At 42.1% G+C, this 27,056-nt stretch overlaps 2 protein-coding genes across 2 annotated transcripts in view; both read left to right on the forward strand.

The window, feature by feature from the left end:
* Positions 1–27,056, forward strand: part of LOC138948963 (A disintegrin and metalloproteinase with thrombospondin motifs 18-like) — a 47,772-nt gene that overhangs the window by 12,814 nt on the left and 7,902 nt on the right. Inside the window, exons 9-28 of the mRNA XM_070320641.1 lie at positions 3,616–3,759; positions 5,280–5,414; positions 6,090–6,243; positions 8,602–8,703; positions 8,958–9,109; positions 10,442–10,505; positions 10,850–10,955; positions 11,630–11,778; positions 13,130–13,250; positions 13,909–13,986; positions 14,437–14,600; positions 15,734–15,878; positions 16,271–16,400; positions 17,825–18,029; positions 18,400–18,556; positions 20,614–20,745; positions 21,643–21,783; positions 22,604–22,813; positions 23,813–23,998; positions 26,712–26,903. Coding sequence (XP_070176742.1) covers positions 3,616–3,759; positions 5,280–5,414; positions 6,090–6,243; positions 8,602–8,703; positions 8,958–9,109; positions 10,442–10,505; positions 10,850–10,955; positions 11,630–11,778; positions 13,130–13,250; positions 13,909–13,986; positions 14,437–14,600; positions 15,734–15,878; positions 16,271–16,400; positions 17,825–18,029; positions 18,400–18,556; positions 20,614–20,745; positions 21,643–21,783; positions 22,604–22,813; positions 23,813–23,998; positions 26,712–26,903 — 2,867 coding nt within the window. The remainder of the gene's footprint in view (positions 1–3,615; positions 3,760–5,279; positions 5,415–6,089; positions 6,244–8,601; positions 8,704–8,957; positions 9,110–10,441; positions 10,506–10,849; positions 10,956–11,629; positions 11,779–13,129; positions 13,251–13,908; positions 13,987–14,436; positions 14,601–15,733; positions 15,879–16,270; positions 16,401–17,824; positions 18,030–18,399; positions 18,557–20,613; positions 20,746–21,642; positions 21,784–22,603; positions 22,814–23,812; positions 23,999–26,711; positions 26,904–27,056) is intronic.
* Positions 24,172–26,702, forward strand: LOC138948968 (uncharacterized). The gene has a single exon (XM_070320653.1). The coding sequence runs from the start codon at positions 24,542–24,544 to the stop codon at positions 26,123–26,125; it is 1,584 nt and encodes a 527-aa protein (XP_070176754.1). The 5' UTR covers positions 24,172–24,541; the 3' UTR covers positions 26,126–26,702.

A 27,056-nucleotide genomic window follows, 5' to 3' on the forward strand; every position in this document is an offset into this window, starting at 1 on the left:
AAAATGGCAGCTACTTGACTAAATATTGTATTTTCGCCTTACGCGACTTGTTTATATTTAGTCAAGTTTTGACTAAGTATTTTAACATCGAGGGGGAATCGAAACGAGGGTCGTGGTGTATGTGCGTGTGTGTGTGCGTGTGTGTGTGTGTGTAGAGCGATTCAGACTAAACTACTGGACCGATCTGTATGAAATTTGACATGAGAGTTCCTGGGTATGAAATCCCCGAACGTTTTTTTCATTTTTTTGATAAATGTCTTTCATGACGTCATATCCGGCTTTTCGTGAAAGTTGAGGCGGCACTGTCACGCCCTCATTTTTCAACCAAATTGGTTGAAATTTTGGTCAAGTACTCTTCGACGAAGCCCGGGGTTCGGTATTGCATTTCAGCTTGGTGGCTTAAAAATTAATTAATGACTTTGGTCATTAAAAATCTGAAAATTGTAAAAAAAAATAAAAATTTATAAAACGATCCAAATTTACGTTTATCTTATTCTCCATCATTTGCTGATTCCAAAAACATATAAATATGTTATATTCGGATTAAAAACAAGCTCTGAAAATTAAATATATAAAAATTATTATCAAATTTTTTTTTTCGAAATCAATTTAAAAACACTTTCATCTTATTCCTTGTCGGTTCCTGATTCCAAAAATATATAGATATGATATGTTTGGATTAAAAACACGCTCAGAAAGTTAAAACGAAGAGAGGTACAGAAAAGCGTGCTATCCTTCTCAGCGCAACGAATACCCCGCTCTTCTTGTCAATTCCACGTGCACTGCCTTTGCCACGGGCGGTGGAGTGACGATGCTACGAGTATACGGTCTTGCTGCGTTGCGTTGCGTTCAGTTTCATTCTGTGAGTTCGACAGCTACTTGACTAAATATTGTATTTTCGCCTTACGCGACTTGTTTATATTTAGTCAAGTTTTGACTAAATATTTTAACATCGAGGGGGAATCGAAACGAGGGTCGTGGTGTATGTGCGTGTGTGCGTGTGTGTGTCTGTGTGTGTGTGTAGAGCGATTCAGACTAAACTACTGGACCGATCTTTATGAAATTTGACATGAGAGTTCCTGGGTATGAAATCCCCGAACGTTTTTTTCATTTTTATATTTAGTCAAGTTTTGACTAAATATTTTATTTTGATAATGTCTTTGATGACGTCATATCCGACTTTTCGTGAAAGTTGAGGCGGCACTGTCACGCCCTCATTTTTCAACCAAATTGGTTCAAATTTTGGTCAAGTAATCTTCGACGAAGCCCGGACTTCGGTATTGCATTTCAGCTTGGTGGCTTAAAAATTAATTAATGACTTTGGTCATTAAAAATCTGAAAATTGTAAAAAAAATAAAAATTTATAAAACGATCCAAATTTACGTTTATCTTATTCTCCATCATTTGCTGATTCCAAAAACATATAAATATGTTATATTCGGATTAAAAACAAGCTCTGAAAATTAAATATATAAAAATTATTATCAAAATTAAATTGTCCAAATCAATTTAAAAACACTTTCATCTTATTCCTTGTCGGTTCCTGATTCCAAAAACATATAGATATGATATGTTTGGATTAAAAACACGCTCAGAAAGTTAAAACAAAGAGAGGTACAGAAAAGCGTGCTATCCTTCTTAGCGCAACTACTACCCCGCTCTTCTTGTCAATTTCATTGCCTTTGCCATGAGCGGTGGACTGACGATGCTACGAGTATACGGTCTTGCTGAAAAATCGCATTGCGTTCAGTTTCATTCTGTGAGTTCGACAGCTACTTGACTAAATATTGTATTTTCGCCTTACTCGACTTGTTTCCTTTTTTTCTGGGGGGGGGGGGGGGGTGGTGGGTGTCGTGCCCCCGGGACGATATAGTAAACCTGAGCACTTCTATGGTGCTTCTCTGTTCACTAGGTACACCGTAGTTCCAACTATGTGTAGTTTGATCGTGGTTTTGTTCTTGTTTTTGTTTTTATATTTAGTCAAGTTTTGACTAAATATTTTAACATCGAGGGGGAATCGAAACGAGGGTCGTGGTGTATGTGCGTGCGTGTGTGTGTGTGTGTGTGTGTGTCTGTGTGTGTGTGTCGAGCGATTCAGACTAAACTACTGGACCGATCTTTATGAAATTTGACATGAGAGTTCCTGGGTATGAAATCCCCGAACGTTTTTTTCATTTTTTTGATAAATGTCTTTGATGACGTCATATCCGGCTTTTCGTGAAAGTTGAGGCGGCACTGTCACGCCCTCATTTTTCAACCAAATTGGTTGCAATTTTGGTCAAGTAATCTTCGACGAAGGCCGGACTTCGGTATTGCATTTCAGCTTGGTGGCTTAAAAATTAATTAATGACTTTGGTCATTAAAAATCTGAAAATTGTAAAAAAAAAAAAAAAATTTATAAAACGATCCAAATTTACGTTTATCTTATTCTCCATTATTTGCTGATTCCAAAAACATATAAATATGTTATATTCGGATTAAAAACAAGCTCTGAAAATTAAATATATAAAAATTATTATCAAAATTAAATTGTCCAAATCAATTTAAAAACACTTTCATCTTATTCTTTGTCGGTTCCTGATTCCAAAAACATATAGATATGATATGTTTGGATTAAAAACACGCTCAGAAAGTTAAAACAAAGAGAGGTACAGAAAAGCGTGCTATCCTTCTTAGCGCAACTACTACCCCGCTCTTCTTGTCAATTTCACTGCCTTTGCCATGAGCGGTGGACTGACGATGCTACGAGTATACGGTCTTGCTGAAAAATGGCATTGCGTTCAGTTTCATTCTGTGAGTTCGACAGCTACTTGACTAAATATTGTATTTTCGCCTTACGCGACTTGTTGTTTTTTGTGAGTGGGCAAATGTCTGCCCTCATGACGACGGTAAGCATTAGGAATACGTACGATGGTCCTTTTCTATTCACCAGGTACACGGTAGTTTCCCAACTGTGTAGGGTTGTCGTGCGTTTGTTCTTGACGGTGTTTTTTTCTCGCATGTTCTTTTCTTTGTTTGTTTGTGACGCCAGCAATCATCATTGGCACTACAAAGGCGCCTCTCTCTGTACCAGGTACACAACTTGGGGGTTTGGTCTCGTTTTCTTATTTGCTAAATCGCCGCCGGTAACCCCTCTAAGTTGGCTCAGCGAAGGTCCTTCAATTACGGCCGTTTCAGGTTATTGTGGGAGTAAGCTGGGTTTTAATGGTGGCTGCATGCTGGTTTTAGCCCGTGCTTATGTTGCAGTTCCATCGCTGCCGGTGACATTTAGCTGTCTTAGTGGCTGCAATTTTGAGACTGAGACAAGACATTAATTGAAGAGAGAGAGAGAGAGAGAGAGAGAGAGAGAGAGAGAGAGAGAGAGAGGGAGAGAGGGAGGGGGAGAAAGACAGAGAGAGACACACACACTGACACACACACACACAAACACACACACAGGGAGAGAGAGAGAGAGAGAGAGAGAGAGAGAGAGAGAGAGAGAGAGAGAGAGAGAGAGAGAGAGAGAGAGAGAGAGAGAGAGTTATACACCATATTACAAGAAGCATGCACTCAATCAAAATATCTCAAAAACAGTAGGGTGTGACCATTTTGTTCTCTTGCATTTCCTCACCACAGAAAAGACATCGTGCACAACGGGGTACGAGACACGACGGGGTACGCCACAGTGTCCGGCATGTGTGGAGAGAAGACTCGCTGCTCCATCAACGAAGACAACGGGTTGGGCGTAGGCCTTACGCTGGCTCATGAAACTGGCCACACGTGAGTCAACTCTGCACAGCAAACTCTCTTTGTCTTACCTCCAAGTCAGTCGTCCTTCGCTTTCTTCGAACAGCAATGCCCTTAGAAATACTACGACTGTTAATCCCAAAAATCATGTTATCAGTCGTCACTGAAAACAAGCAGAATTGAAATACTTCATAAGCGCGCAGTTGTGGACATAACAAATGTTGGCGGACTTAGTTTTCACCTTCACTGACTTGTCACATTTTCTTTGAATGGCCATGTTCGCAAATTGCTCAGTTCAAACTCGGAGCGGCAAAGGTACTTGCCACGCATGCGCAATTGACCGTTTCCGTCAAGATGACTGGAGGCAAAGGGGCTGTCCGTTCAGCCTCAGCGAAGTGTGTTGATAATCATGGCACGTCTTTTGTGTTTCAATTGTTAAAGTATATAAGTCGGAGAGATCATGGCTTAGCAGAGCAAGTCTCTCCCCTCTTGTTTAGACAAGGAACTGAGCCCTTTGGCGATCAGCGCCCATAATAATGATCGGCTGTGCCCGTCCTGCCTGTTTGAAAAGTTTTTCTTGTTGAGATACGGATACAACATCATACAGTGGCTTTACAGGTGAACAGTGAAAAAGACTAAAGAAGTTGAGACCTTTTCGCGAGTGACATTTTAAGATTACAGATGTGGGTAATCTTGAACTTTAGCGTGTTAACTTGGTAAAATTCATAGCTCAGAATCCACTGAGGCACTGAGTGACTCATTCTTTACTTATTTTTTATACAAAGTCCATCCATGTAAGCAAGCCAAAGAATATTTGTCGTGAACTTAATTGACGGATTGAGCTCCAAACTTAAGCATAATTAATTAATTTGGTTGTTCAATCGACGAAAATGTACCGAAAATGGCGTACGTTGTCAACCATGGGACATCATTTACACGAAAGAGTTGTCTCCCTTGTCCGTTCATACAGATAATTCCTTCTTTGACCCATGTAAACGAAATGCATTTGTACAGTTCATCGGAGTTCAATCCGTAACTTCAAAGGGATCTAAACTGACTTGTTATGATACAAGTGCAGGTTCTACAAATTTGAAGACTTAAGTGCCTCTGAATTCTGAGCTATGAATTTAACACGCTAAAGTTCAAGATTACCCAGATATGTGATACTGCTAATTTCTTGGGGCACGTACACAGCTGCTCCACTTTTTTTTCAAATTTTTTTGGGGGGTGTGTGTGCATTTTTTTGCGTTTTTAATCATTGGTTTTTTTTACATTTAATAACACCAGAGACATACATATATGTCTCTGATAACACCTCCTCTCCTGCTCAAGCAGAAAGGAAATGTTTTTGCCCTCCATGAAATAACCATGCATCCTAACTGTCATAAATAATTGAGATGATCTGTCTGTTCCCATTCACTCAAAACATTGTGCTCTAAACTCCTACTACATCATATACTTAGTACTAGTAATAATAACCAGAACACACGACTTGATTTTAGTATGCAAGTGTGATTGATGAGTTAATGGAGTTGTTAATGTTGTGATTTCAGACTGGGCATGGTGCATGATGGTTCTGGTAACAACTGTGACAATGGAAAGAACGTCATGTCAAGCATGGGAGGAGGCGGTCACACAGCCATGATGTGGTCAACCTGTAGCCGTCAGGCCTACACCCAGTTCCTGGGGTCAGTCACATCACCAGCACACAAACATTTATGACAAGACATACAAACCATGCAACACACATATCCCCCATCATGCTAAAGGGGGATAATCAATAAAAACGCAAGTTCATATTTACTAGACTGATAAGACGACATATAGTTAACAGTTTGGCATGTCACGGTATCCTTGAATTATTCTGCAACTGTGTTAATTAATGATAAATGGAATTAAATGTGGGGTATAATTAAACTCAACAACAGTGTGACTACAAGTCACAGATTGGTAATCAGCCTTGAAACTCCAAAAAATGCTTCTCAAAATTTACTAGCCAGAGAGCATTTGTTTCAGCAACTTGACTCGCATTTGGCGAGTAGATGAACATTTCTACTCGCCACTGAGTTACATGTTTCTACTCGCCATGGCGAGTAAAATACTCGCCACTTTCAGGGCTGGTAATTGATTGATTTGATTTGCATTTAATGCGTGGAAAGCTCAGTTGCACAGTGGGCAGGAGATGCAAAAATTAATGGGCTATGTGATGCATACTTGATTATTTCCCTAAACAATAATGAAGAATTGAAAGAATTATAATTTATAGTGTGACAGTGTCACTGACACTTTTAAATCTAATGTTCTGCTATCAAAGCAATTATGCTTTTTCAATCAGCTAGGATGTCAATTGTCATTGATTGCAGAACCACAGAGGCGGAATGCTTGAACGACCAGCCACAGAGCTCCATAGCCATGTCCAAAGACTTGCCTGGTGTGGTGTACGATGGTGATGAACAGTGCGAGATGTATGTCGGTGCTGGCTCCACCCTCTGCTTAGGAACCAACATGGTGCAAGGGGTAAGTATATATGTGCACATCCTAGATACTGGGTCACAACTATTGGACATGGACACCAGGAAAAAAAGTAGGACTGAATTGAGTGAAATACTCTTTTTTAAGTGCAAAAGACATGCCTGTATCTTTTTCTGTCAAAGAGAGGACCTTTCATATCGGGGTTTCTTTAGAAATGACAATTAGACACATGCAGTACGCTCTATGTCGTGGGTTACATGGTTTCCACTTTAGGCTTCAATATCCCACAGGAAAGAACTTTAGCTCAGTTATTGCATGTGGCATGTGGACAACATTGATAAATAAATATGCAAACATGAAAGTTTGAAATTACAAGTTTCCATAAGTTAACTAGATCGAAGTAGAAAGTGGAAACCGTAACCCACGCAATTTCCAGGTGCAAAAGTTTTTCTTGTAGGTCAAATGTAGCAACTAGCCTTTTGGGCACCCTTTTGGGTTTTAATACATGATAGAAAGATTTAAGTGAGCAAAAAGTTTTCGATCTGTGCTCACTGGGTTTATGTGTATAGAGATAATACTGTCGTGAGTTACATGGAAACCATAGTTTGTAATGTCTTTTATTTCCAAAGAAAAGAACTAAAACTTGATTATTGCAATTTGCATGTGGACAACATTGATAAATAAATATGCAAACATGAAAGTTTGAAATTACAAGTTTCCATAAGTTAACTAGATCGAAGTAGAAAGTGGAAACCGTAACCCACGCAAAAGTTTTTTTTGTCGGTCAAATGTAGCAACTAGCGTTTTGGGCACCCTTTTGGGTTTTAATACATGATAGAAAGATTTAAGTGAGCAAAAAGTTTTCGATCTGTGCTCACTGGGTTTATGTGTATAGAGATAATACTGTCGTGAGTTTCATGGAAACCATAGTTCGTAATGTCTTTTATTTCCAAAGAAAAGAACTAAAACTTGATTATTGCATGTGGACTACATAGATAAATAACTATGCATACATGAAAGTTTGAAATTTTCAAGTTTCCATAAGCGACAATCCTAAATGAGAGAATTAATCGATTGTCGATCGTGCGTTGCAGAAGAATCGAAAATTTCATAATGGCGCCGATCATGAGAACACATGTGCTGCTCAAACTTTGCACCAGATCAAGCTTTAATCAGCAAAATATCGCAAAATTCGTCGATGAATATATGCTACAATTGTCAAAAAAGATTTTACAGGTCTCAAACAGTGAAGATACAGCGTGGTCTGTCGTGAGTTACGTCTCAAAAACCGGAAACGAATACGATTGGGTGGATAAATTCTCATTGTCTATTCACATGACCGGGTCAAACGTCATGAATGGAACTTTCGACGGTGTTCCCGCGATCTCACAATGCGTGTGTGATAGACAATGCGGGATTTGTCGTCTGCTGTGGCCATGCTTTCGTGGGTTACAGATGGAAACGAAACAAGGGTGGGGTACATTCAAGCGCGATTATAAGCTGAAATAAATTTGTTTCCTACCGTAGTGCTGTGTTTTGAAAACCTAAATGTTGTTGAAATAAATAAATAATGACTTTGAATAACTTTGAGGTTTCCTTTGTTCAGCAGATCGCATTTTTTGATGAAGTTGAAACCGGAAACGACGGTAACCCACGATTACGTGTTTTCTTTGCCGATCAAACTCCCAGAAGAAGAAAAATAGATGTAATTCTTGAGTGTGTATGTCGAGAATAATCCTTCAGCTGACCCATAAACATCACAATAAAATTCACAGAGCTTTATTCTCCATTATGTACAGCTGCAACACAGACTGGTGTATTTTTGTCCCAGTTTTAGGTGCTGTTTTGGGGGCATTTTGGCTAAAAATTAAATCGTTTAAAACCCACAGCAATGTTTGGAAACCCAAACTTGGTTGTTACAGTAAGTCAAATCCATCCCCTTTGACATCAAAGCATCCCCTTTGTCATCCATTGCTCAGAGATATTGTGACAGTCATTCAAAGTTGACAACCCATAGTATTTCCCAGTATCTAGGACGTGCACATATGTGTACACTGTAGTTCCATGTTAAAAATGGACGAGTCAGACTGTTTGAGCTCAACACACACCTTCCCCTGTAAACACATCAGCTTACTCACTGTTTCAGATCTGCCCAAGTTTGTACATGGGATAAGAACATCCCTCCACCTGTTCCAATGTCATTGTCAGTTGACTTTCTAATCTACATTTCTGGGTTTGAAATACTGTCCCCCTACCCCCCACATCCCCCACCACACACTCCTCCCTGCCACCGCGCCTGTAAGTATAACCAGCTCAGTGGGTATATTAAGTCTTCATTGAATGGATTTCATATTATGATTTATATGTTTTGAAATGGGTTTTTTCTGTCTTCTTCTTTGACAGGATGAGTGCAGCCACTTGGTGTGCTTTGACCCTCAGCAGACAGGGACGTGCAAGGGCGATTCTGTTCCACGCTTGGACGGAACCATGTGCGGAGATAGAAAGGTAAGTACTGTGAGGAAAAACAAAAAAGACAAAGAGATTGCAGTTAAAAATGTCATGTAGTTTGTTACTTTTTAGAGAAGTTATTTTAAAATATTAATTTTCTACAGAACTCTCCAAAACTTAACAAATGTAGTTAAATGGTGTCAGTATTAATAATTCAAAAAACTAAACTCTAATAAATCTGATTGGGAGGGGTATCTGAAGTAGTTTTAGTCTTGATATCGTAACCTCTTTGTTTTGTTTCTTTCCCCAAGTACTGCATGCATGGTCAGTGCGTGGACATTGGGCTCAACGGTCCCCAGCCACGCAACGGAGCCTGGTCGGCCTGGGAGACTGAATGGTCAGCTTGCTCGCGCAAGTGTGGCGGTGGTGTTCGAGTCCGCAGGCGAAAGTGTGACAACCCAAAGTAAGTGAGACGTGTGGGTATGTATGTATCTGTCTGTGTCTCTGTCTGTCTGTCTGTCTGTCTGTCTGCTCTCTCTCTCTCTCTCTCTCTCTCTCTCTCTCTCTCTCTCTCTCTTTCTCTCTCTCTCTCTGTTAGAAAAAAGCATTGAGACAATGTGTGTGTGGGTGGGTGTGAGAGAGAGAGTTAGTGTGTGTGAATGTGTGCTCATGCTGGTTTATGTGGGTTCAAGAAGACATTTTCTGTCAAGAATGCATAGTGTCTGCTTCATTCACCACACACATGAAGTAATTAGGAAGGACAGTAAGTTTGACAAATTTGCAAAGCTATCTTTCATTTTTTGACTCACATGCGAAGCAAAAGTGAGTCTATGTACTCACCCGAGTCGTCCGTCCGTCCGTCCGTCCGTCCGTCCGGACGTCCGTCCGTCCGTCCGGACGTCCGTCCGTCCGTCCGGAAAACTTTAACGTTGGATATTTCTTGGACACTATTCAGTCTATCAGTACCAAATTTGGCAAGATGGTGTATGATGACAAGGCCCCAAAAAACATACTGAGCATCTTCACCTTGCTTCAAGGTCAAGGTCGCAGGGGCCATAAATGTTGCCTAAAAAACAGCTATTTTTCCCATTTTTCCCATTTTCTCTGAAGTTTTTGAGATTGAATACCTCACCTATATATGATATATAGGGCAAAGTAAGCCCCATCTTTTGATACCAGTTTGGTTTACCTTGCTTCAAGGTCAAGGTCACAGGAGGTCTTCAAAGTTGGATTGTATACATATTTTGAAGTGACCTTGACCCTGAACTATGGAAGATAACTGTTTCAAACTTAAAAATTATGTGGGCACATGTTATGCTTTCATCATGAGACACATTTGGTCACATATGATCAAGGTCAAGGTCACTTTGACCCTAATGAAATGTGACCAAAATAAGGTAGTGAACCACTAAAAGTGACCATATCTCATGGTAGAAAGAGCCAATAAGCACCATTGTACTTCCTATGTCTTGAATTAACAGCTTTGTGTTGCATGACCTTGACCTTGGGTCAAGGTCACATGTATTTTGGTAGGAAAAATGTGTAAAGCATGTGAGTCGTATGGGCTTTGCCCTTCTTGTTTTTCCTTTGTTTTTGTTACCTGATGATCAAGCTTCTATAAGCGAAAATTCGTATTATTGTGCTGTCCTTGTATCGGTGAGTACAGAATTCTTTAGTTTTTCAACTTAATTTCATTTGATCTATGTGTAGTCATCACTGTGTATATGATAACAAGTTGTTTGTTTATGCATACACACAGCTGATTAGTTCAAATTCACCTTGATTTCACTTTCAGACCCAGACTTGGTGGAAGTGACTGCCCTGGCTCCAGTATCGTGGCAGAAATATGTAACGTGCAGGTCAGAGGAAATCCTAACATTTCACATTAATGTCCTTCTTATGTGTTCTCCATCTTTTGATCAGCTTACGGGGCAGGGACTTGATCTGAATATCATGTTTTCACAAGAAGAAGAAATTTAATTGATCCCAAATTTTTATAATTTAAATCATGTATAGTCCTTATCATCTTGATTTCACCTTATTCCTTTATTTCATAGATATCTGTTCTGGTCAGTATCAGGGTTTTTTTGCCAACAATTTCTTATACATTGTGATAACACTTTTACAAGTAAAACACAGCAGTCTTTCTTACAGAGTTGGCTTCAGCGACTTGCAAGTGATTTTGTTCTGTGTTTTTATCCAGGCCTGCAAAAAAAGTGAGGAAGAATTTCGAGCTGACCAGTGCGCCATGACAGACAGTATTCCTGTGAATGGACAGAGACATCATTGGGTACCGGTCAACATGCTAGGTAATAATCACAGTATTGGCGTTAACCGGTAATTACCGGTATTTTACTGGTTGAAATGAGAAAATGCCGGAACAAAATTGGCTGCCGATATGACCTATGGTTGATTTTTAGAACTACCGTTATTTTTTTGCTGGTAAAACAACAAAACCGGTACTCTGAGTTGGACGCTTACTGGTTCCAATGACCGGCCTACCGTTTTTTTCTGGACTGTTTACATCATAAAAGTGTGCGTACCGGTTTGAAAAAATACTAGCGCCATCACTGAATCAGTGTGAGAAAGATGCTGGTGTTCAATGTCAATTAGTTTTGCAGCGGTCAGCTGGTTTTTGTGTGGTTTCTTTTGCAATGGCGAAATAGACGATCCAAGGTCTGGGTGACAAACAAGGATTGGTAAACACCAAGTGAGCAAGAAGAATTTTGTTATGAGAAAGAGATAAGCTTCTGCATCTGTCCTTATAAAAAGCTTATGACTTGCTAGCTCATGCTTTAAGTTGTAACATTAAATATGCGCCTCAAACCAAAACAAGGTACCAGAGCACACACACACTTTTTGAAAGCATTCCAAGCAAACCGTATCTTTCGGAACGTTTGTCAGGAAGTGTTGTTCATGGACACGACAGCAACCATTCTATTCAGGTCTCACATTTTGCTATTGCTTTCTTTGCTGGTTTCAGGTGAGCAGGAGTGTGAGCTGCACTGTCGTGTGGACGGGCAGAGGACGGTTTTACTGCGGCACATCAACGGCAAGGGCTGGTACCAGGACGGCACAACCTGTGCCTCTGCCACCGCTTCGTTCGGTCGCTGTGTGGATGGCAAGTGCAGGGTGAGTAGTTTCTGTTTCGGTCAATTGCAGACTGAAGGGTATCAATATTTTTGCAATATATAGTGGTACATGTATGTGTGATGTAAGGGCACCCATAGGGCCATCCAAGAGTGCTGCGACATTGCAGAACGCCTGTCTCATACCTGTCAAGTCCTACGCATTCTGCGTAATTCTTACGGTTTTTCGGTGTTATTTGGGTCCTACGTCGTATACCTCAAACCATACGCATTTTCAGCATTTTTTTTGTTTTGTTTTTTTTGTTTTTTGCTGGCATGGACTGTCGTTCATTTCATTTCTGAGGAGGAGCTTGCACCAGCCACACAACAGAAGTTCTGGCATGATGTGCGCCAGTTCTACGTGGCCTGTGTGAGGAAAATGTTGAATAAATTTCCATTTGGCAGTGAAACCCTGCAACACCTTCAAGTGCTGGATCACAGTCTGGGAGCTGACACACTGACTGCCTTCTTGCAGGTCAAAATTAACTCTGACGCATGCTGCCATGATTTTAAGGTGACTGGCAGTATGATTGACAAAGCAAAGATTTTCACAGATGAATACAACAAAGAACACAAGTGACAAGTGAGAAAAAAAATGAACGAACAAGAGTGCAGTGTAAATGTATTACATGTAGTGGTAAATAAAGAGCAGTTTGTGTAGAAAGGAATTTATGTGTTTTACTTTTAGTTTGCGAAAAACAATCTGATTGGTTTAGTGTGTATGCGTGAGAAGTTGAATTTGTGCGTTTAACCACATCCTGATCCACGCATTAACTATGGTTTTTGATCCCCAACTATGGTTTCTTATGCCATTTACTATGGTCAGAGGCCAAATGTACTTGACAGGTATGCTGTCTTGACAGGTATGTTTCGGTCAGAACAATAAACAGAAGGTACCCTTTATTGGGAGATGCCCTGTCCTCAGAGGGGCCTCACAGCACAGTTTGACATTCAGTTTTAGATTTTTTTTTGATTAAGGTTTAAGTTCGAGCCTCATGATATGATATATGTTGACAGACTGGTACTTAGGCTGTTGAGCCTTTGTCTGATCTTTTGATCAGTTGCTATCATGCTTTTGTTGTGTGAGTTTGGTTTTATGTCTTTTTGTAAGAGCCTGGAGATGATCATATAATGATGAAACTGAAAGAGACAGTGAACGTGCACTAGTAAACGGACATAATTGTCTGTGGCTGACATTACCCAAACAGTGGGTGCTACTATTTTCAGCCTTCGCGCGAAGTTTATTGGGGGGGGGGGGAGGGGGTGGGGGATGCGTGGAAAAATAACTCATCATTTGCGAAAAAGGTGTGACGTGTTGATGAGGAAAATACTTCATGTTTTCTTTCCACGTGCAGAGCTTTGGCTGTGATGGCAAGACGGGATCTCAGTACCAGTTTGACAGGTGTGGTGTGTGTGGGGGGCAGGGCAACACCTGCAGCAAACAGTCTGGCGCCTACAATAAAGGCCGTAAACATGGTGAGTAAACAGGGTGCAGGCATGAAAGTGGCGAGTATTTTACTCGCCATGGCGAGTAGAAACATGTAACTGACGAGTAGAAATGTTCATCTACTTGCCAAATGCGAGTAAAAATGCTGAAATAAACTGTTGGTTCGGCTAGTAAAGTTTGCTCTCTGGCTAGTAAATGTTCAGAATCACCATTTATGCAACAAACTCAGACTCACACCAAATTTGTGATAGATAAAGGACGCTTTATTTTTTAAAGCGACGGAGATCAGACTTGTATATACATTATAAAAATATAAGGTGGTCCTGCTGTACATGGTTAAAAAAATCACGCGGTTATATAAACCGTACTTCTCACATTCACCTGCTAGCGGGACCACCAAACACAAAAATCCCACAAAGCATTTAATTCCCTATTTTTTTTTACTGTCAGGGATGGGGTGGGAGTGAGTGGAGGATAGGGGAATGAGGTGGGGGGGGGGGGGAGAGCGTGTGTGTGCGCTTATATAAACAGCTTTAAATGACAGTAACTTTTGATACATGTATGTTTTTAACTATGTGAACGTTTGCTTTTTTTTCAGCTGTAACTATTTTAATCATAAATGAAGAAAGCAATATTTCCAACTGTACTTGCTACTTGGTTTAGAGATGCCCCTTCTGTCTGTTTCAGAGTATGTGACTTTTGTGACTGTACCAAAGGGATCTACCGATGTTAACATCAAGAATGACAATAAGTTCACCCAGATGAGTGAGTGCTATATTTTTTACTATTGTTGTTGTCTTTCTTGTTGTTTTTTGACCACCACCAACTCTCTCCCCCCCCCCCCCCCCCCCCCCCACACACACCCTTCCAATGAATAATTGCACCTCTTTTGTCAGAGAAAGAAGACATTTTAAGCTTTATACCCTCACGGCAAAGCCATTAGGGGCATGTGAGACTGGAAAACCCGGCTTTGTATAAAAATAAAAAAATAAATTGTTAGAGAAAAGCACTCAAACAAAATATCAACTTGTGTGTGACCGGTTGGCAGTTTTTTTTCTCCTGGGGGTGACTTCTTGTTTTTGTTGTTGAGATTTTTACTGACAACATCCCGGAAATGTCCGGTTAACGCGATACCTGCTTAATCCCAAGGAAACTGAAAATCCCAGAAATGTTCTGTTAACGTGATCCCTACTTAATCCCAAGTAAACTGTTCAGGTGTGAAGGTAGCAGGCAAGCGGCTGTTCAGTGAGGACGGGGGAGAGGCGGACCAGAGCGGGACATACACAGCAGAAGCCATTGTGGTGGACTACAAGAGTCCGTCCAGTGGAGAAGAGTCCATCTCCATCAGCGGACCCCTGCCAGAGCCTGTGGAGGCACAGGTAAGTTTACTGTCCCAAGATAGGCCAATTGGTCGTAAGAGGACGTTAAAACTAACTATCATCATCACAGGTAAGATGACAATTATACTGGTGTGGAGTGCCAGAAGACTGGATGTTCCCAAATCGATCCATTTTTTCTCACAAAACTTTTGTCTTTACGAATATTGTAGACGAATTCCTGAAACAACTCTGTTGGAATAAAAAAAATTTTAAAAAAGAATGGTAAGTTATTGGAGTATTTAATTTATGATGGAAAAATTCATTATAATCACAGGTACTTTGACCCAATGGTCTGTCAAGTGGACGGACAGACAAACACTTGTGATACAGATATTGAACTTAGCTTAGAAAATGTTACAAGTATCTGGCGAGAACGATGGCCAGTCAATAACTCTGTCGAATTTATATAGGTTGTGGAAGAATTTATTTTCCTTGGAAACATCAATGCACGTGTCATCGTGGGCTAATCTTTAGCACGCAGTGTGTCTCCACACGTGGTCACTCGATCTGTGCAATCGGGGACGCGATCACATTGGCTATGCCGATAGTCAGCTCCAATGTGCATACTTTTAAACAAAAAGAGTGTTCTATTGAGCGGACAGTGAAAAGAGTACACATTCGCATATGATTTCACTGGCACTGATCACCGACCACGCGTGGAGATCAGCTACAAGTTTTTTGTACAGTGGAACCCCCCTTTTAAGACCTCTAAAAATCTGAGAAAATCGGGTCTTAAAAAGGAGGGAGTCTTTAAATGGAGGTCAATTTACAGAGACTATGAAGAAAAAATGTGACCCTCCACCACGAAATGAGTCGCATGTCACCTCGCGCGGTTCTGCGCTAGGCTTAATAAAAGTCCGGGGAGTGTCTGGTAACAGTGTGAGGGTCACCTCAGTCACAGGCTTATAACTCAAACAGTTTTCGCTCTTTTCTAAAACGGTTTTCACCACTGGATAGAGCATAAAAAACTCTTTAGAAAAATGTAAAAATATGAAAATCATGCAAAGGTGACATGCGACTCATTCCGTGGTGGAGGGTCACAAATCTGAAAAAGCAGGGTCTTAAAAGAGAGGAAGTCTTAAAAAGGAGGGAGTCTTAGAATGGAGGTTCCACTGTTTTCATTTTGTTCACAGGTGTGGCGCAAGTTTGATGACAGCGAGTTCCAGGGTGTGGCACCCCAGATCAACTTCGAATACTTCGTACCCTCTGCCTCACAGCCAACCAGCAACTACCAGTGGACTGCCAGGAACGGGGCTTGCACCAAGACATGTGGAGGAGGTAGGTTGTACGAACGTATACAGCGGTTGTTTGGGTGTGCTGTGGGTGTGTTTTTATTCATTTATTTATTTGTTTATTGATGTACTTATTTGTGTGTTTTTTTTCTTTATACTTAATTATCTATTTATTTTTATTGACTGAATTTCTTATTCAGTGATTTGTTTATTCATGTATACACATATTATAATTTATTATACAAATATTTACATATATAAATATTTATTCGTTTATTCATGGTTTATTCATGCATCTGTCTGTGTGTTCATTACAATGCAATTCATTTTGTCTTTGCTGGATCTGGTGGGACAACTAATGGCATGCATGTTTTTTGTCATAGAAGATGACAATCGAATAAGTGAACACAACACACACAAAATTATTTTTGTTTGAAGGTGTGTACAATCGTATCATCACCTGTACAAGACGTGGAGGGGGGGCCCAGGTGGACGATCATTTGTGTGACCTGCGACAGAAACCCGCCATGACTGGCTCAGCCTGCAACAACCAGGCCTGTCCTCCAAGGTAACAGAGCCGAGGTGCACGAAATGGAACTGGGTGCCACCCAGTTGGGTGGTATGAAGCCGTTGGGTCAGATTGGTTGAAATTGAGTTTTGATGTGATTTTAGCCAAAGGTACGCGCAGCGGATTCTGATTGGTTGAAGTTGATATTTATTGTGATTTTAACCAATCAGACGCCGTGGCTTGTTCCCTCCCAAGTGGGTGGCACCCAGTTTTGCTTCGTGCACCTCAGCCCAGGTTCAGCCCACTTTAGAGTGTATGTAGAACAAGAAGTCCAATTTAATGCTGCCAAACACAGCCATCGTCGAACGCTGAAGAAGAAGAAGAAGAAAGCTGCCAAAAACTCAAGAAGCCAAATGACCTACAGTTAGACTGGAAACTGTGGATTCAGAAGCAGCTGTACCAGTTTCTTTGATCACATTTCTTTTACTAGTGTGAAATTAAGCAGAAGTTGTGTCACTCGAGGAAAGCTTTCCTTACAATGCAGACAAAGTAACTGTGGCAAAGGTGTATTCATTTCTCTAAAGCTGTGTACTAATCATCTTCTTCTTCTTCTTCTTCTTCTTCTTCTTCTTCTGCGTTTGTGGGTTGAAACTCCCACGTGCACTCATGTTATTGCACGAGTGGATTTTTACGTGTATGACCGTTTTTACCCCGCCATTTAGGCAGCCATACGCCGCTTTCAGAGGATGCATGCTGGGTATTTTCGTGTTTCTGTAACCCACCGAACTCTGACATGGATTACAGGATCTTTTCCATGCGCACTTGGTCTTGTGCTTTGCGTGTACACACAAAGGGGAATAAGGCACTGGCAGATCTGCACATAAGTTGACCTGGGAGATCAGAAAAATCTCCACCTTAACCCACCGGGCGCAGTCGGGATTCGAACCCACGACCTTCCGCTTTGGAGGCCGGCGTCTTACCACCAAGCCATTGCGCCCGTCATGTGTACTAATCAATAGTCGCCAGTTGCATTGGAGTTCACTTTACTGCTTTGACTCTGAGAGAGTTATTTCAAAGGGATGTCATCATTTCTATTGAGGATACTAAACTGGGGTCGATGCAGTCGATTTAAATCACCTAAAACATGACTGGCAGATATCAATTACTACTAGACTCAGTGGTTAGGCCAAAAAATATATAGGTTGGTTTTGGGTAACGTGACCAAAAAAGATAGGTCGGCTTTTTTAAATTATTTTTTTAATCTGCTTTTTAAAATTTAGTCCATTTTAAAGGAGGTTACTTTCCTTAGTCTCGGTATGGTTCGCAAAATGTGCCAACAGTTTTTTTTGGTTTTTTTTTAGAAATGAAAAAAAAGCGTTAGGGTCGGCAGGAAAAAATAGGGTCAGTCGGGGTACCCTAAACCAACATATTTTTATTCCGCCCTTTGACTTCACTTTCTTGACCCTGTGTCCTTTTCACCTCAGGTGGCGAACAGGTCAGTTCGGTCAGTGCTCCAAGACGTGCGGAGGAGGGCAGCAGACGCGAGCAGTGGACTGTGTCCAGGCACGGGGAGGGAGGGAAGAAGTGGTTGCAGTGGGAAGCTGTCCAGCTAACAGTCGCCCCTCTGCGACTCAGCGCTGTAACATCAACCCTTGTCCTGCCATCTGGGTCTCAGGAGATTGGTCCGCTGTAAGTTGAGTGTAGTATTGGTGGAGTTTGAGCGCAAGTTGGTTCTTACCTGGAGACAGCACGTCAGCACTACTGGCCAGAAAACACCAGCCTGGGCACCAAGCTCTTGGGACCCGCTGCCGAACTGCTGAAGACTGCGGACTTCATGGCAACCACCGACCTGACGATATGAGGGCCATGAATATCAAATGCAGAAAAAGAAAAAAGAAGGTTCTTAATAACCAGTCCATTCACAAAGCATGCATAAGCTCAGACCTCTTTCTTACAGATATCTGATAATCCGTCAAAACGATGACAAATTCCATTCTGTGTGTTTCTTTCTTTCTTTTTTTTTGTTGTCCTTACATAGTGTGTACGTACTGTGTTTCAGTGCTCTCTGACATGTGGCAAAGGTGTGCACACACGCTCAGTGCAGTGTGTGAAGGACGATGGCTCCAGACAGAAGGTGGCCGATTCCCAGTGTCCCTCCGACAGCAAACCTGCCCCCACCGAAGCCTGCATTAACGCTGTGTGCTCACCTGATATCAGTGAGTAATATTCTCGCCAATCACACATTTTTGGATAATTTTTGTCTTGAAATTTGCATTGGTTATCCAGCACATGCGCAGCATAACGTCTGATTTCGGCCTGGGTTTAAAGGTACTGAACTTGTCAAATCCAGGTGCACGGAGCCCCTGGGGCTTTTAGTCATACCTCAGGCAGCTATCCGTTAGAAGAACTACCAAGTTTCATTGACTTGCACCCAAAGAGTCGAGAACTGCGATTTTTTTACGAATTAATTTCGTACTCGGACCCGGCTGGTCTTGGCCTATTTTTGGATCTAAATTTAGATCAGGTAGATCACCACATGCACATCATGCACAACTGAAAAGACACGTCACTAGCAAACTATGTCAGACGTCATCATGAGTTTGTGTAAAACAAAATGGAGGCCGGAATCACTCAGTTGAATCGAACTCCGACCAAACACCACGTAATAACTAGGTTAATTTATGCACTCGCGTGAACAAGAAACTGTCGAGCTTCACAGATGTCGTCGTTGGGTAGTTTTGGGTTTGTTTTACTACCATAGGAGGATTTTTGAACTGTAAATGCACTCAGCTGCAACAAAAACGCAAAACGAAGGCTGTGAGCTGCACTGTGCCTTTAAAATAGTTCGTCTGGGTACAAGTCAAGTAAAAGTCTTCATCAACTTTTTTAGTTAAAGACCATGCAACACTGAGTCAAATTTGGGTTATGTGTGACAGGGAGACTACCGTCGCCCTTCACAGCAGACTCTGCAGAGTTGTTCGTCTTTGAAGTAGGCAACACCTGTGGATTGTAGAGTTCTGTTTCAATATCACGAACATTCGACCTAGACACAATCATTTGTCGTAGTAAGCGTAGACATCCGGTCTGCTCCCCGCCTAATGGCCGATGTCTTCCGTCTTCGGGGGACTACGTGGGTTTAAATTTGGAGTGGTCCTTCTCCTAGAGGAGTTTCCTTGCAGGGATAGTGAGCCTCCTCTGCCCTCGTTTTAATTTTGGAGTGATCTTCTCCTAGGACAGCTGCCTTCCAGGGTTGACGAGCCTGTCCTGCCCGGCTATTTAACCCATAGTTGGGGGTTGGTACGTGGGCACCAGGGCGTATCCACACGCCGGTGGGCCTGCATGCCACACGTCTAGGGGCCAACCTCCTCCGAGTCCTTGTAGTTCAGCCTGGGGTGTTTCAATATCAATATATGAGGCTTATATCGCGCGTATTCCGTGGGTACAGTTCTAAGCGCAGGGATTTTTTAAATTTTTTTATTTTATGCAATTTATGTCGCGCACATATTCAAGGCGCAGGGATTTATTTGTTTGTGATGGGGTCTGGCGGCTTTTGACTCTCTGTATGTTCATGGATTCCTTTGCGAATGCATAACAGTTTTTATAGGGCTTAGAAATAAGCTCTAAAATTCTCAATCCTGTTTGATTGGACTTCGCCTCCAAAGGTGATTGTGGTGTTTCGGCACTCGGTTACATTTAGCGTCGTTGACAGGGATGGGACTCGACATGATATGTTCAGGAATGGCGTTATGGCCACTGAATCATTTTTCGTGCTGTTCCCATTCCACGAACCTGGGAGGGACCTAAGCTTGGCGGGTCCATGGTTCGGAACTTTGGGGACAAAGTTCATTCAAACAGGGGCGAGTGTGACAGGGAGACTACCGTCGCCCTTCACAGCAGACTCTGCAGAGTTGTTCGCCTTTGAAGTAGGCAACACCTGTGGATTGTAGAGTTCTGTTTGCGATGGGGTCTGGCGGCTTTTGACTCTCTGTATGTTCATGGATTCCTTTGCGAATGCATAACAGTTTTTATAGGGCTTAGAAATAAGCTCTAAAATTCTCAATCCTGTTTGATTGGACTTCGCCTCCAAAGGTGATTGTGGTGTTTCGGCACTCGGTTACATATGCTTCACCTGCATCAATGCCAACCGTTTCTGTATGCCTGTAAACACAAATTTGGAAATATGTAACTTCTCAGTGCAGCATAGCGCTTATTCTTATTCTTCTATTTATTTTTATGTGTTTGTTTACTGATTTATTCTCTTTTAATCTTACAGCCGGAGATGCCTGCAAGGACACAGACGGAACGTGCGCAAGCTATGGTTTGACCATGTGTCAGGACTATGCCAGTTTTGCCAAGCAGAGCTGCATGAAGCACTGTGCCTTCTGCACTCCTGACGGCACAGTTGGTGAGCAGGATTTTGTGTTGACTGTGTGATCTGAAGAGGAACAGTTGTATTTTTTCTGTCTGTTAAAATACTGTGCTGTGTTAGATGCTGAACAGGCATGCTTTTTCAGCAAGTGAAAAGTGTTTGATATTGGTGATTTCGGTAGCCATGATAGAATGTAAATTGTATTGTTGGAACAGTATAGGCTCCAGACATTATCTTTTCTCTCTCTCTCTCTCTCTCTCTCTCTCTCTCTCTCTCTCTCTCTCTCTCTCTCTCTCTCTCTCTCTCTCTCTCTCTCTCTCTCTCGCTCTCTCTCTCGCTCTCTCTCTCTCTCTCTTTAATTCTATCTTTGTTTTCTCCTTCAGCTTACAATGAAGTTCACTGACTCTCTATCTTGTTTTTCCCATTTTTGAGTGTGTATACAAAACCATAACCCTTTTCCTTATTACTATTTACATTATGTACGTCTGTAAGAAACAATAACCTTGTCAATTTTACTATCTATATTATGTGCGTCTGTATTAAGTGTTTGTTTGCCTAAAACCTCTATCCTTTGGTAATAAAGTTCAGTTTCAGTTTCAGTTTCTCTCTCTCTCTCTCTCTCTCTCTCTCTCTCTCTCTCTCTCTCTCTCTCTCTCTCTCTCTCTCTCTCTCTCTCTCTCTCTCTTTAATTCTATCTTTGTTTTCTCCTTCAGCTTACAATGAAGTTCACTGACAGATACTCAACCTCCCCTGTTCACACACATTCTCTTCTTGCATTCTTCCTCTATATATCTCTCTTCAAAGTTTACACATGAGCATGTGTATACACGCACCACGCAATTTCTTACCTAATTCTGTTGAAAAACAAAACAAAAAGAATCACAACTTTCGCTATCAGCTCTTTTGAATGTCTCTTCCGTTCTCTTGTCCTAGGTGCGATCTGTGAGAACAAGAACAAGGACTGCGAGGGATACGGAAACAGCATTTGCGCTGGAGAATATACCGAGTGGGCGCGGTCCAACTGTGCCAAGCTGTGTGGATACTGTGGTGGCAGTGTTAGTGGTGGTGGTGGTGGTGAGAATCGCTTTGTTTGATTATTTGTGTTGTTGAGTGCTTTTTGAGTGTCTGCATATCTTTCTGTCTATCTATTTCTCTATGTCTGTCTCTCTTTTGTCTGTCTCTCCCTCTTTCCCTCTCTCTCCCTGTTTCTTATTTGTGAGAATTTTCACAGGATGAATAACCAGCTCTTTCTCTTTCTCAATCTGATGAATTTTAGGATTCTTAATGTCTGTGTGTGCGTGCGTATGCACATGCATTTCAGTGTGTGCTGGATGCACATATTTGTACATGTATCTGTGCATGTGATGCAATTGATACTTGTGAATGAGCAAATGTGCATGTTCATTGGAACACAGACCTATACAACTCTGAGAGAATCAGGTCTGAAAAAGGAGGGCCGGGAGTTTTAAATGAAGGTAAATTTACAAATGTTATGAGCAGAGAGTCTGAAAAAGCAAGGTCTTAAAAGGGAGGAAGTCTTATATTCTGGAGTTTTCCACTGTAATGTCTGTCTCTGTTTTTAGGGTGCAGGTACTTACTTACTGCTTACTGGTCCCGTAACCCGCCGGGGTCGTAGGGGCACTGCATTCAGTTGATGCGCGCTGCACTAAGTGTCTCCACCTCTCCCGGTTGTGAGCGATCTGGGTTGTCGCAAAGTTTTTTCCAGTCCATTCTGCGATGTCCGTCCATCTTTTCGTCTGTCTTCTCTGTCTCCTCTTCCGGCGTACCGTGCCCTGGAGGATGGTCTTGGAGACCCCGTCTGTTCTTGTTACGTGGCCATACCATACGTGGTGCACGTGCACACGTTACAACAAAAACCTGTCCCTATTTTCAGGTGCGGCGTGCGAGGACAAGAACGACCAGTGCTCAGGGTATGGAGCGAGTGTCTGCACTGGTGACTATGCCGACTGGGCTAAAGACAACTGTGCCAAACTCTGTGGCCACTGTGGTGGCACCAGCACCGGCATCACTGACAACAACAGTGGCACAGGCGGTGGTGGTGGTAGTGGTGGTGGCAGCAGTACAGGATCTACTGCATCAGGAGGTAAGACGTTTTGATTGAAATTTTTTGCTTTGTTTTGTTTGTTTCATGGGGATCCTTTTTGTTTGCAGTTGTTGTTATGGTCTTGTTGTTCAATATTGTTGGTAATCAGAGTGATTGTGAATTTACTGTATATCATTTATATTCTGAGGATAATCTGGTGCTTCTTTTTTTATTGGCTTGTTTGATGAAAGGATTTCTCTTGGCTTTGCTGGCTTTGTTGCATTTTGAGATTGTCCTCTCGTCTCACACTTGGTGTTATTATGTCATTTTTGTTTGCACACGATTGTTTTTATGATTTTATCATAAATTAATTTATGTTCTAAATATTTTTTGGGAAAGACCAGAGCACAGCTTATTGAAACACACCCCCCAAGCCACTCGCATTACACAATTTAAATGCACAACTTACACGCATCTTGCACACCCTTGTTCTCATCACTTGTTCAAAACACATTCATAACACCCAAACATTGATGTTTCTGTCGCTGAAGTTTATTTTCAGCGACTACTGTTTTTGATAGAGCAAAAGCTCTACAACAGTAAAATCATAACCAAAGAACATATATATATAGCAAGGTGTAAGTTTTAGTGTACGGATATTGATTTGCTACCTCTTGTCAGTAACTGAGATCCTTCAAAAAAGCTTGCTTCTTGCTTGCACCTACTGATGAACTTGTTATCCCAAGTTTCTGTTTTCCTTCCATCACCTTTACTTCTACCAAATCTCTGAACAAGATTCTTATCAGCTAGAAATTATTCTGCGCATGCTTTATAATTTATATGTTTTCGATGTGTGCACTTTTTAAGAAATTTTTTGGTTGTCTATACTTTATTTTCATGTCATACCTTATCTTCTGCTAGCCTTGTCCGCTTGCAGCTTGTGCAGATTTGTCATAGCAAAAAAAGTCGGATTCTACCTTTTTTTGTATTTTGATTTTGGGTCCTGGTTTGCTTTTATGATTTATTTTTTTGTTTCTTCTCCCGCTTTGTTGCCTACAGCTTGTGAAGATAAGAGTGGAGATTGCGGTGGTTATGGACAGAGCGTGTGCAGTGGTCAGTACGCAGACTGGGCAAAGGACAACTGTGCTAAGTACTGCGGTCACTGCACTACTGGTGCTACTGGTGGTGCTGGTGCTGGTGGTGGCAGTAGTGGTGGTTCTGCCGGCGGCACTTCTACTGGTGCAGGTAACACTATGATGTAATGAGGATGAGGGTGGGGAGGGACAGACGGAGGAGAGTTGGGAATTGATGGGGGAGTGGTGAGGCAGGAGGCAGTGGGGGGAGGGGGGAGGAATAAAATGTGGCACTGTAGAATATAACTCTGATGTAGGGATTGAGAGAGTGTGCGTGTGTGTGTGTGTGTGTGTGTGTGTGTGTGCGTGCGTCAGTGCATGTGTGCATGTGTGTGTCAGTGTGCGTGCGTTAGTGTATGTGTGCATGCATGCGTTTGTGTGTGTGTTTCGTGTCTCTGTGTCTGTGTATCAATGTGAATCGTATCTTATCCTGTTTCAAGTAGGGAAAATCAAGGGGAATAGAAAGTACTCCTAACGCTATGTAGGTACAGCAGTTTTCACATTTTCCTCACTGCCAGTGTGTATTTGATCAATTCAAGAGTCATTTTCAGACATGTGATTGTTTTGTTCACTCTTTTTCTTTGATCTCATAAACTTGTGGTACATGTAATAATAATCAGGCAGAACGACAGCTCCCACGACCCCATCACAAACAATGCCAACAACCACTGTTGCTACAACCACCACCCCCACTCCAACTACCATCACTACGACAACACCAACCACCACATCCACATCACCGGCAACAACGCTCTCTTCAAACTGCAAGGACACGAACACAAACTGCGCTGCGTTTGGAAAAAGCTTTTGCTCCCAGAGCACCTACATCGACTGGGCCAAAACCAACTGCGCCAGGTATTGCAACCTTTGTGAAGAAAGCAGCGTTTCTACCCCTGTGGCCATGCCCACCACCACAACATCAAAACCTGAATCTGCTCTTCCTTCTAATTGCCTGGATGTTGCAAGCAACTGTCAGCAGTATGGAACAGATTTCTGCTCCAAGCCAGCGTACGTTGCCTGGGCAAAGGAGAACTGTGCTCGCTATTGCAATCTATGTGAAGACAACCATGCTGTTGAAACCGTCGCTGTTGCTGTAGCAACAACACCAAAACCAGCATCAACCCAAGCCTCAACTATTGAATTTGCTGTCAAAACCATCGCAGTTGCGAAAGTAACTTCACCAAAACCAGCACCAACTCAAACCGCAACTGAAGCTGTTGATGCTTCATGCATGGATGCAGTTGACAACTGCGATCAGTACGGATCCAGTTTCTGCTCACAAGCGGACTATGTTGACTGGGCCAAAGAAAACTGCATTCGACACTGTCAGTTTTGTGTCAGCAAGAGCCTACCAGGGGAAGAGGTTTGTGTGGATAAATTGGAATCCTGTGCCCAGTATGACAAAGGAGTCTGCAAGAATCAGCAATATAAGGAATGGGCTGAAGCCAACTGCGCCAAGTACTGCGGTATTTGCAGACAGGGAGAGGTGAAAGGCACAACTACTACTACACAAACCACAACAATAGCGCAAACAACTACAACTCCATCTCCAACAACAACCGCAGCTACCAAGAAATCCAACAATGTCATAACGTCTCCTTCATCCGCTTGTCAAGATAAAGTCAGCAACTGTGCCGCCTTCGGCCAGAGCTTCTGCACAGACGAACGCTACGCTAATTTCGCCAAAGATAACTGCCAGCGTCACTGCAAGTTCTGCGGAGCGCCCACCCCAGTAGCAGGCGGCAAGGAATGCAAGGATGAAGTAGACAACTGCGTGTCTTACGACAAGTCTGTATGCCACAGCTCCGACTACGAGGAATGGTCAAGAACCAACTGCGCCAAATTCTGCGGATTCTGCTCAGAAGAGGGCTCCATAGCTGAGAAGACCACACAATCCAAAGAAAACGCAGGTGGAACCTCAGAGTCTGGCTTCTGCAAGGATGTTTACGACAGCTGTAAAAGTTACGGAGAATCAGTCTGCACTGGACCATACGAGGGGTGGGCAGTGCAGAATTGTCAGAAATTCTGCGATCTTTGCGGTGAAACTCGCAGTGGTGGAGTGGTGGGAAGCAGCTCTGGTCGTGGTAGAGGTAACGGCGGTGACAATAATGGTATTGGTACTCCTACAAACGTTGACAGTGGTAATGGTATCGGCAACAAGAATGGTAATGGTAACAGCGGTGACAATAATGGTATTGGTACTCCTACAAACGTTGACAGTGGTAAGCTAATACTGTGAGGGCTGATGTGCTGTCTTATTGCATGCAGATGTTGTTGACTTGTGTTTGTTTTGGTAATCTGTTGTTGTGTTGTCAGTATTTCACATTTATTTATGGTTGTGTTGCTTCCTCAGAGGATTTAGGGTTTGGGAGATATATAGGAATACTTGATGATTTTATGGTAGTGAACTAAGGATTGTGTGTTTAAAAAATAATGTGTTTTCATCTGACAGCTTTCAAAGAACAGAAAAATGAGTCATTTGATTTTTACTGCTTTTTATGTTTATATATTTTTTTTATTCGACACCCGAATTTTAAGACTTACCATGGGTTTTTTTTATTCGACACCCGAATTTTAAGACTTACCACTTTTAAGGCGTTTTTTTCAAAATTTCTGCTAATCAGTTACCGCTGTAAATTTACCTCCATATTTAAGACCCTCCTCTTTAAGAAATAAATGGGTGGGTGGTGGTGAACTGTATTGCTATCATAAATTTGTCCTAGCTTGTCAGGACAGGAGGGACGATCGCTCAGGGTATGGAAAAAAGTGTATGCTCTGCTTGCTGCAATTACACATCTTACAACCAAAAAACTCTCCTTGTTTAGGTGCTGCTTGCCAGGACAAGAACGAGCAGTGCTCAGGGTATGGAGCGAGTGTCTGCACTGGTGACTATGCCGACTGGGCTAAAGACAACTGCGCCAAAATGTGTGGTGTCTGTGGTAGCACCGGCACCAGCACCAGCAACAACAACAGCGGTGGTGGAGGTGGTGGTGCTGTCGCTGCGAGTAGCTCCACGGGTAAGAATAAAACTTGGGAAGGTAAACGGGTGTAGTGGTGCAGGGATCCCTCAACAAATGTGTGCAATAATTATTTTGCTCAGTTTATGTTGCAGGTTTTTGTGAAATTGTGCAACTGTTTGAGGCTTTTATTTGACAAAATTCTGCAGTTTT

The sequence above is a fragment of the Littorina saxatilis genome, linkage group LG15 (genome assembly GCF_037325665.1).
Source record: "Littorina saxatilis isolate snail1 linkage group LG15, US_GU_Lsax_2.0, whole genome shotgun sequence".
Classification (NCBI taxonomy): Eukaryota; Metazoa; Mollusca; class Gastropoda; order Littorinimorpha; family Littorinidae; genus Littorina; species Littorina saxatilis.